The 11,018-nt window shown below is 52.4% G+C and overlaps 2 protein-coding genes across 2 annotated transcripts in view; both read right to left on the bottom strand.

Moving 5' to 3' along the window:
- The window catches only part of SHFL (shiftless antiviral inhibitor of ribosomal frameshifting), a gene marked incomplete at its 3' end in the record, with an annotated part of 7,020 nt that extends 6,332 nt beyond the window's left edge, over positions 1-688 (bottom strand). The window contains 1 exon segment of the mRNA XM_014592878.2: positions 505-688. Within this exon segment, the coding sequence (XP_014448364.1) occupies positions 505-525 (21 nt within the window).
- Positions 689-6,165: 5,477 nt separating this feature from the next.
- The window catches only part of LOC102477658 (complement C3), a gene marked incomplete in the record, with an annotated part of 38,374 nt that continues 33,521 nt past the window's right edge, over positions 6,166-11,018 (bottom strand). Inside the window, 5 exon segments of the mRNA XM_014592864.2 lie at positions 6,166-6,390; positions 7,269-7,404; positions 8,441-8,530; positions 8,619-8,705; positions 10,539-10,628. Coding sequence (XP_014448350.1) covers positions 6,258-6,390; positions 7,269-7,404; positions 8,441-8,530; positions 8,619-8,705; positions 10,539-10,628 — 536 coding nt within the window.

An 11,018-nucleotide genomic window follows, 5' to 3' on the forward strand; every position in this document is an offset into this window, starting at 1 on the left:
AACCTCCTCCCGGAGCCGCCGGACGCTCTCCTCCAGCTGGGGAGGGGACCAGGGGGACCCAGTGCAGGAAGGGCAGGCGGGCCCGCCCCTCCCCCACCTCCAGGCATCCTTCTTCCGGCCTGAACTTGACCCTGGGTTTTGGCCTCAGCTCTCCCCCCTTCCATCCCTGCAGGGCATTTCCAGGAAAAAGCCAAAGTCCCACAGGGCATTGGGGGAGGGCGCGGAGTAGGACCAGCGTCCCGGGCGACAGGGGAGGCCGGCCAGGGAACCCCCTGGCCTTTGACCCCTGACCCTGCAGCCCCCCGCTTTTCCTCCCGGAGGCCGCATTTTCGCTCTGGGGTCTGGGGGAGTCACACTCTTTTCCGAGAGGGGACGCGCACCAGCCCGGAGGAAGGTCTGGGCTTAGGATGGAGTCGCCCCGGGAACTGCGAAGCCTCCTGCGCGCCCCGGGCCCCTCCTCGGCGCCCGTCGCGGTCCCCCGGGCCAGCCGTAGCCAGACCCTACCTCCACTCCTTCCTGAGACATGGTGGCGGCGCAGGTCCCCGCGAGGGTCCGCACTGCGCGGCTCAGCCGCCTCCTGCCTGGGCGCGCCCGTCGGTCCAGCGGCCGCGCAGGGCAGGGGGCGGCGCCTCGGGCGGCTCCGCCCTTCCTCCCCGGCCCCCGTTTCGCTTTCGATCCGGGGGGGACCGAGCGCGGGGGGCGGCGCGGCCTCTGCAGTCGGTCACATGTCCCCACGCTGCGCGGGGTCCGCGTCTTCACGTCCCTCGTGGGGGCGGGGCCGCATCGCAGAGCCACGGCGACTTCCCGCGGTTGCCCCACCCCGGGCGCGCTTCCCCTTTCGCTCGCCCTCCCCCATCGTCCTCCTCCGGGAATCCGCCGCTGCTTAGGCCCTGGGGCCTTTTCCAGCTCCGAGTCTCGGACCTGGCCACCGGCACCTCTCCGAACCTCAGTGTCCTCCTCCGTGAAATGGGCACGATCTTAGTGCCCGCATCCGGAAACTGTGGGGGCGCCTTAGGTGACACTCAGCTAGTCCCAAGGCCACCTACAGGGTGCACATAGTAGGTACCCACCAGGTGTGTGGGGGAGTTGTGGTGGGAAAATTACAGATTCCTGGACCCTCAGAGATCAGCAACATTGTCTCTCTGGGCTCCAGGAAAACTGCATTTTTAAAAGGTTTTTACCGTAGGGTGCATATGCTGGCTCCCCGGAGAGAGACAGGGAAAGTGAGAAATCACCCCTAAAAGAGGTGGCTACATCAATTCCTTCTCCTCTTGGGATTTTGGGCATGCGCACCCACACACCCGCGTGATCCGCAAGCTGCCAGGTCCAGGATTCGAACTGCGGTCAACCATGTGGGAGTCCAGTGTGGCAACCCTCACACCATTTCAAACCCAAGTGAGGAGAGTCCCACCAGCTAGCTCAACTCTAACCCAGCCCAAGGGAGCTGGGGGGCCCTTAGTGGGGCTCCGATCCAGGTGGGGGGCCTTAGAGATGACTTCTTGGAGGAAGGAACGGTTGGTACAAAGTTCCTGATCTTCCAGGGCTTCCCTGGGGAGAAGAAAGCAGAGTTTAAAGCCCCCGAGGCAGGTGCTGGACTCCCACATGGTCGATTGGTTAAGGTGCTGGACTCCCACATGGTCGATTTTTGTTCAAGTCCCGGAACTAGCAGTTTGCTTTCTCACTTCCCCTCCTCTCTTAATCTCTCATTGAATTAAATAATAATAATAATAATTATAAATAAAGGGGCTGGCAGGTGGCGTGGTGGTTAAGGCGGCTGGACTCCCACACGGCTGACTGTGGTTCAAGTCCCAGACCTGGCAGCTTGCTTCCTCGCTTTTCCTTCTTTTTCTCTGATCAACTTTAAAAAATAAAATAAAATATTGACAATGAATGAAATGTAGTGAAACAATTCTTTAAACAACAATAATAATAAGTAAAATGAATTAATCATTAAAACAAACAAAAAAAAAACAGTCCAGGACCGAGAGAGACTACGCTACTTTTGGACAGGATTTCTGGACAGGGTATGAACATTTTGGGTGGGATACTTCTTTGGGAGGTGATGGGGGGGTGTCCTGTGCTAACAGAATTGTAGGGGCCGGGAACCAGCAGTTAGCGTAATGGCTATGTCGCTGGACTCCCACGTAGTCGACCGTGGTTCGCGTCTCGGACCCGGTGGCTTAAATCTCACGCTGGGCGCGTGTGCGTGCGTGCCCAAGATCCCGAGAGGAGAATGGAGGAGAAGGGATTGCGGCGTGACCATCCCCTCTGGGGGGTGATTTCTCGCTTTCTGTCTCTATGTCTCTCTCTGTCTGTCTGGCGAGCGCACGCGCCCTATAGCGAAAACCTCTCCAAAAAAAATAAAATAAAATAAAAAAAAATAAAAAAAAAAGAATTGTAGGGGCATACCTGGTCTCCACCTCTAGACGTCAGTGGCACCCCTCCCCCCAGCCTTGATAACCAAAAATGTCTCTGAGGTTGCCAAGTGTTCCCTGTGGGTGTGGGAGCAAAATTACAATAGGATAAACAATTCCAGAATGTTTCTTTAAGTGCGTGCTCCTGGAGGAACAATCTTGAAACTCCGCCCACAGGTGGGTATGTATGTATACCTTATATACAAATATAATCCTCCCAGCATAAACTGTGAATCATTATATAAGACATATTTTTAGAGATTATTTCATTTGATTTACTATTTTCATTATTATTGTAAATTTACTATAGGATACATGTGCTCACCAGAAAGAGACAGAGACAGATAGAGAGAGGAACAGTACGCAAGAAAGCAAGCCCCCAGGTCTGGGACTCGAACCATAGTAGACCATGTGGGAGTCCAGGACACTACCCACCACGCCACCTGCCAACCCCATAACATATTTTGAAGTTTATTCGTTTCTTCCTTAACACCCCTCAAAGGGTCCTGATACTGTGACCTAACCTAAGCTCCACCCGTCCTGGATGGTGGGCGCACACATGCCCGGTGTACTCAGGGAAGTATGTGAATATGAACCCAGAACCTTCCGATGCGGGTCCTCCTTGCCGAGCATCGCATTTTACCCTGCGCCTGTCTGATTCTCAATATCTTTATTATATAAAGACATGAATTAAATGTACGTATTGTATAAAGATACAAAGATCCCGGTCCGGCCCGTGCTGTGGCGGTTAAGACCCTGGATGCCACATGGGTGACTGGACGGTTTGAGCCCCAGACCTTGTGACGTGACAAACATTCCAGGTGTGTGTGCATGCATGTCTCACATCCCGAAAGGAGGGTAAAGGAGAAGGGATTACGCCATGAAAACCCCCTGGGGGGTGATTTCTTACTCTCCCTCTCTCTCTCTTGTCTCTCTCTGTGAAGCACTTGTGCCCTAGAGCAAACAAGAAGTAGAGGAAGAGGAGGAACAGAGACAAGGAAGGAGAGGACAGAGAGAGAAAGGAGAGGAGAGAGAGAGAGCAGAGAAGAGAAAAGAGAAGGGAAGCCAGAGGAGGGGGAGAGGGTGGACAGGGAGACAGAGAGGAGGAGAAGGAAGAGGAGGAGGAGAAATATTCATAGAATCAGCAGGTGGCGTAACGGTTGCTTCACTTGACTCCTCTCACGCACGGCTGTCTGTGGTTCAGGTCCCGGACCCGGCACCTTAAAACTCACACCAGGTGGTGGGGCTGGCAGGTGGCACAGGTTGAGGGCTCTGGACTCCCACATGGCTGCCTATAGTTCAAGTCCTGGACTTGGTGCTTGCTTTCTTGCTTTCTCTCTCTCTCTTTGTCCCTCTCTGGTCAAATGAAAATAAATCAAGTAAAGTTGAATAAAATATTGATTAGAAAAAAAACTCACAGTAGGCGCGCGCACGCACATGTGTATGCACACCCAAAACTCCTCAGAGGAGAATGCAGAAGGGATGTGGCCACCCCTGGGGAGTGATTTCTTGCTTTCTGTCTCTCTGTCCGTCTCTCTCTCTCTCTCTTATAGCAAACATTTCTCTAAAAGAAGGATTTGTATCAGTTGATCAGCACCTCCCTACCCCCTCTCCCCGCTGCCCTTCCCAGCCTCGGGTAACACTGTACTCTCTACTCTGTGAGGGCCTACTCTGCACATACGTGTGAGAACACGGGGGTGTTGTTCTCCCCTGTGCCGGGCTTAGTTCACCTAACCTAAGGTCCTCCTGTCGGGGCAGGTTGTTCAGGGCCCCATGGGAACACGGCTTACCCACCGAGCCTCAAATGACAGGATTCCGTCCTCCTCCTATTTTTTCCTTTGAAAAGAATTATTTACTTATTTAATTCCATTTGTTATTATTTTTTTAATTTGACCAGAGAAAGACAGAGAAAGAAAGGGGAAGTGAAAAATTAAGCTGCCCGGTCCGGGACTCAAACTGTAGTCGGCCATATGGGAGGCCAGTGCCTTTAACCACTATGCCACCTGCCAGCCCCTTCTTCTTCTTTTTAAATTAGAGAATGATTGCATTCCATTTTATTTATTTATTTATTTTTAAATATTTTTAAAATTTATTTACTCATTTACTTATTTTTTATTTTGACCAGAGAGTCAGAGAGAGAGAAAGTGAGAAAGCAAGCCACCAGGTCCAGGACTTGAACCATGGTTGGCCATATGGGAATGTCCAGCGCCTTAACCACCACACTACCTGCTGGTCCCCTTTATTTTTTATTATGTTTTAATTTGATGAAAGAGAGAGAGAAAGTGAGAAAGCAGGGCCAGGTCTGGGACTCACACCGTGGTTGGCCAATGTGGGAGTCCAGCACCTTAACCACCACGCCACCTGCCAGCCCCACAGATTTCCCTCTTTTTCTTTCTTTCTTTCTTTTTGCTATAGGGTGTGTGAGCTCGCTGGAAAGAGAGAAACAGAGACAGAAAGCGAGAAATCACCCCGCAGGGGGGATGGCCACACCGCAATCCCTTCTCCTCCATTCTCCTCTCAGGATCTTGGGCACGCACGCACATGCGCCCGCTGTGAGTTTAAGCCACCGGGTCCAGGACTCGAACCGCAGTCGACTATATGGGAGTCCAGCGACATAGCCATTACGCCAACTGCTGGTCAAGGATCCCCCTCTCTTTGACGGCTGCTTGCCATATCCTGGCCATCATGAATAGTGCTGGGAATGCTTTCAACGCAGGTGTAACTGAAAGGCAGGGAAGTCACGGGGAAAGACACGTCTCCTTGGCCAGCAGGAGACATGGCGGTTAATCCAGCTGGGTTCCACATGGCCAACGGCACGGTTTGAGTCCCAGACCTGGCAGCTTGGAAAACACACGAGGCTCATGTGCGTGTGTGCCTAAAATCCCAACAGACTGAAGAGATGGAGAAAGAGTTGTGGAGAGACCGTTCCCCCTGGGAGATGTTTTCTTCTCTCTCTGTTTTCTGTGTCTCTCTGGAGAGCAGAGAGTGCCCTCTAGTGAAAAAAAAAAAGAAAAGAAAAGAAAAGAAAGAAAAAAAAGAAAAGAAAAGAAAAGAAAAGAAAAGGAGGGGAAAGGGGGAAGGGGTGATGGGAAGGGTCTATTTTAGATGTTATTGCCGGCAGCATGCCTGACTGTGGAGTCGAACCCACAGCCTGGCTGGCTTGGAAACATGGCAGACACACACATGCATGAGCCAGGATCCTGGCGGACTGGGGGACTGGAGAAAGGGGATTATGTGTGTCACAGCCAAGCCCTGTGGATGCTGTGTCTCTCGCTCTCTTTTTCTCTGTCTCTCTCTCTCTGCCTCATGCATACATATGTGCTTGATGATGAATTTAAAACAATAACAAAGATGTCTTTGAAAAGGAGATATTTGGGGGGCCAGCAGGGGTGTGGTGGTAAGGGCGCTGGAGTCCCACATGGCTGACCGTGGTTCGAGTCCCAGACCTGACGGCTTGCTTTCTCACTTTCCCTTTCTCTCTCTCTCTCTCTGGGTGAGTGCACATGCCCTATAGCAAATTCAAAGAAATAATGAAAATAAATAAAATTAGGTAATTATTTAAAATAAAAGTTTTTTCTTTGGGGGGGGGGAAGGCAACAGGTGGCATGGTGGTTGAGGTGCTGGACACTCCCACATGGCTGACCAGGGTTCGAATCCCGGACCTGGTAGCTTGCTTTTCTCACTTTCCTTCTCTCTGCGTGTCTGTCTTTCTCAAATGGAAACGGGCTGAAACCAAAGTCCTGAGACTGAGTACGACATTGTGAGCTCTTTATTAGGGATAAAGCCCCGTGGCCCAGACTTGCTTGGAGAGAGCTCCGCGAGGGCGGGAGAGGCCTCACGGTGTCAGGTCTCACAGCCATGGGTGGTCATGTACTCCGAAAAGCCATCCAGCTGGCCCAGAAGGTCCTTCTTGGTCACGTCCCCGTCTGCTGGCCAAGGCATGATGAACGTCTCCTTGCCCAGAACATACGCGTAACTGCAGGTGAGAGTGACCGCAAGAAAGGTGAGGACATCCCGGCGTCCCGGGAACCTGGGGACCTGTCCTGCTTTGTCCCTTCCAAAGACTCAGCCCGTAGTGACCGTCCTACAAGGCCTCTCTGGTCTTTGCTGTTTTTTTTAGGGGGACTGAGGTTTTTGCTATAGGGTGCATGGACTCGCCAGAAAGACAGAGACAGAGAGACAGAAAGCGAGAAATCACACCCCAGGGGGGGTGGCCACGCTGCAATCCCTTCTCCTCCATTCTCCTTTCAGGATCTTGGGCACGCACGCACACGTGCCCAGCGTGAGTTTAAGCCACCGGGTCCAGGACTTGAACCATGGTCGACTCCATGGGAGCCCAGCAACGTAGCCAGTATGCCATCTGTTGGTCCCCCTCTTTTTTTTAAGTGAGATGTTTGCCCTAAGGCACTTTCTTACTCTCGCTTGCCAGAGAGACAGAAAGTGAGAAATCAGCCCCCAGGGAGGATAGCCATGCCGCAATCCCTTCTCCTCCATTATGTTCTCGGGATTTGGGGCATGCATGCACATGCGCCCAGCGTGAGTCTTAAGCTGCCGGGTCCAGGACTCAAACCACCGTCAACTGTGTGGGAGTCCAACGACCTAACTACTACACCATCTGCTGGTGCCTGGTCTTTGCTCGTCTCTGCCCTCTGGTGGAAGACGGAGGTGATGAATACCCACATCGGTTCCCTGTGACTGTTAGGGCTTGGAGGTGTGCAGGGCACAGCCTGGACCTTCACGCAGGGCAGCCCTGAAATCCGAGACCTCGTGCTCATAAGCCTAGCAGAAACTGAGGAACCAGGGCTGGGCTGGGGTAGGAAAGGGGGTCCAGGCCTGAGTCTCCCCACCACGCACTCGGATTTGATCTTCCACAGGTCTGACATCTGGCCCATGACGAGATAGGACTCTTGTTCCTGCAACCCCAGGGAGTCATGGCAGCGGGCGTGGGTGACGAATTTCTTCATGCTGAGGGGCACAGCAGGGTCAGTGCCTGGAAGAGACCCCACACGTGAGTTGCCCAGGCCTGGCTCTACCTCCACAGGACCCACAGGGCAGCCCACACTCCCTTCTCTGCCACGGAGGCCATACTGTTACACACACACACACACACACACACACACACACACATATATATGGGGGGGGCAGGGAGAAAGAACCCTCCCCAATGGGGCATGGTCATGCCACGATCCTTTCTCTATCTTTCCATCCTATTGGGATTTGGGGCTTGCATGCATACGTGGCTGGCATGATTTAAAAGCTGCCAGGACTGAGATTCGAACCACCATCAGTCATGTGAGGTCTGGTTTTCCTTAACCACCAGGCCACAGAACTGGTCTGGGACATATCACTCCTTTTATTTTACTTTTTAAAATAATTATTATTTATTAATTATTATTTTATTTATTAATGATTACTATTTAAAAACATTTTTTAGAGGTTTTTGCCTTAGGGCATGTGCACTCACCAGAGAGAGACAGACACAGAGAAAGGGAAAGTGAGAAATCACCCCCCAGAGGGGATAGCCATGCTACAATCCCTTCTCCTCCGTTCTTCTTCCAGGATTTGTTTTTTAAAAGAATAGGGATTATTTTTAACTTTATTTTATTGATTGATTTTTAATTTGACTAGAAAGGGACAGAGTGAGGGAGGGACAGTGAGAAAGCAAGCCGCCAGTTCCAGGACTCGAACCACAGTCGGCCATGTGGGTCCAGCACCCTCAACCACCACACCACCTGCTGGTCCCTCCTTCCAGGATCTTGGGCACACGCGCTCATGCACCTGATGTGATTTTTTCAAGCCACCAGATCCGGGACTCAAACCTCTATTGGCCCCAGCAACATAACTGCTATGTCATCTGCTAGTCCCTATTATTATTATTTTTTTTAAATTTGCTCTAGAGCATGTGAGCTCACCAGAGAGAGAAGGAAAGGAAGAAAGGAAGTCCCAGGTCTAGGACTCGAACCGTGGTCGGCCATGTGAGAGCCCAGAGCCTCAACCACCACGCCACCTGCTGGCCGGCGACTTACCGCTCTTGATGATGGCTTGGAGCTGCATGGTGTAATAGATGTATGGGTTGGAGGCAGCGGCCTCTTCTGATTCCAGCCGGACCTTGTACACTGAGGAAGGCAGGGGACCAGAGCCCTGGCATTGGTGTGTGGTCCGCAGCCGGACTCCCGCCCACCCCCTGCCCGTCCCCACACTCACCAAAGTCCACGCCCACCTCACAGGCCAGTGCATGGAGGTCCTCCTGCTTCAGCCGGTCACTGTCCTTTTTCTGGGCCGGACACTGTTCTGGAAGGCCAGGAAGGTCGCTGTTCTGGCTGAACCAGGGGAGGGGGCTTCCTCCCATCCGCCCCACCTCCCTCTTCCTGTCTGCCGCCCTCAGGTCTCAGGGTCTGCCTTTCTGGGGTGTAGAGCTCCCCACTCTGTCTCTCTGTTGGTCTTTTTCTTGACTCTTCTTCTTCTTCTTCTTTTTTTTTTAAAGAATTATTTTATTTATCTGGGGGCTAGCAGGTGGTGTGGTGGTTAAGGGCACTGGACTCCCACATGGCCAACTGTGGTTCAAGTCCTGGACCTGACTTTCTCACTACCCCTCTTCTCTCTCACTCTCTGTCTCTCTCTGGTCAAATTAAAATAAATAAATAATAAATTTCAATAAAATAAGAATTTTAAAATAAATAAATAAATGGATAATGCATAAAGTTAAATAAAATAATTCTTCTTTAAGAATTATTTTACTGGGACCAGCAGTTGGCGTAATGGCTATGTCGCTGGACTCCCACGTAGTTGACCGCATTTCGCAAACCCGGTGGCTTAAAACTCACGCCGGGCACGTGTGTGTGCGTGCCCAAGATCCCGAGAGGAGAATGGAGGAGAAGGGATTGCAGTGTGGCCATCCCCCCTGGGGGGTGATTTCTCACTTTCTGTCTGTCTCTCTGTCTCTCTCTCTGTTTGGCAAGCACACGCGCCCTATAGCAAAAACCTCTCCAAAAAAAAATTATTTTACTTATCTTTATTTATTTATTTTAATTTGAGGAGAGGGTTAGAGTGAGAGAGAGAAAAAGAGAGAAAGCCTCCAGGTCTGGGACTTGAACCATGGTCAACCATGTGGGAGTCCAGTACCCTTAACTACCACGCCATCTGCTGACCCTCTTTTATTTTTATAAAGACACATTTTTGCTATAGGACAAAGTCAGCCACGAAGGATCCAGTCAGCTTAACCACCATACTACAGGGTAGCTCACCTCTCTTTCTCTCTTTTTTTAAAAATTAATTTTAGGAGCCAGAAGATGGCATAATGGTTACATCGCTGGACTCCATGTAGCAGTTCGAGTCCTGGACACAGCAGCTTAAACTCACAACAGGTGTGTGTGCGTGCGTGCCCAAAATCCCAAGAGGAGAATGGAAGAGAAGGGATTGTGGTATGGCCATCCCCCCTGGGGGGATGATTTCTCACTTTCTGTTTCTCTCTCTGTCTCTCCAGCGAGCGCCCTAAGGCAAAAGTTTAAAAAAATTAAGTTTTATTTTTTTTTAAGGTTTTTTTTTTCCCCCCAACAGGTCACAATACTCGCTGGAGAGACAAAGACAGAGAGAAGGAAAGTGAGAAATCACCCCCACAGGGGGGATGACCACGCTGCAATCCCTTCTCCATTCTCTTCCAGGACTTTGGGCATGCGCGCACACACACACCCCGTTGTGATTTTCAAGCCGCGGTGTCTAGGACTCCACCACAGTTGACCATGTGGGATTCCAGACCTTAACCACCACGCCACCTGCTGGTCCCAATTTTCTTTCTTTTAATGGAGTGTGTGCACATGTATAAGAGAGAAAGAGAGAGAGGGAGGGACACCAGACAGCGGCTGGGCATGCAGTGATTTGGTTCCCCCAGCCCTCCTCCTAGGCAGGATCTTGGGTGCGGGCAGAGTGCAACACGGGATCCGATCCTGGGGTCAGCCTTGTGGCTTCCAGCACGGCCGACCAGAAGGCTACCACCTGCGCCAGCGAGGCTGGACCCCTGCCTCGCCTTCTGTCCAAACTCGGCCCAGCTGTCCGCCTGGAGGTGGCGACGAACTCCTGGACCCCCAGTTGGTGGCCCCAGCCCTCCAGCACGGAGGCGCGTCTCACCCTCGGCGCATCTGCAGACATCTTTGTGGCAGATCTTCCGCAGTAAAGATTCCTCTGTGGGCAGGTTGTAGAAGGTGCTGCACCTGCGGGCTGCGGAGGGCAGCGCGGGGCGTTGGCTTGGTCTGGTGTTCCTGGGGCTGTGGGGCTCCCCTGGCTCCGCCCCTGAAGGCTCCGCCCCCTCCAGGCTTCGGCCCTGCCCCTTTCCCCAGGGACGGCCTTTTACAGGCTCCCTCCTGGCCCCACCCCTGAAGTCTCCGCCCCCTCCAGGCCTCCGTCCTGCCCCTTTTCCCAAGAACTGCCTTTTATAGGTTCCCTCCTGGCCCCACCCCTGAAGTCTCCGCCCCCTCTAGGCCTCTGCCTTGCCCCTTTCCCCAGGAACTGCCTTTTACTGGCTCCCTCTTGGCCCCACCCCTGAAGTCTCCGCCCCCTCCAGGCCTCCGCCCAGCCCCTTTCCCCAGGAACGGCCTTTTATAGGCTCCC

Source organism: Tupaia chinensis, unplaced genomic scaffold (assembly GCF_000334495.1).
Source record: "Tupaia chinensis unplaced genomic scaffold, TupChi_1.0 Scaffold138665_1, whole genome shotgun sequence".
NCBI lineage: Eukaryota > Metazoa > Chordata > Mammalia > Scandentia > Tupaiidae > Tupaia > Tupaia belangeri.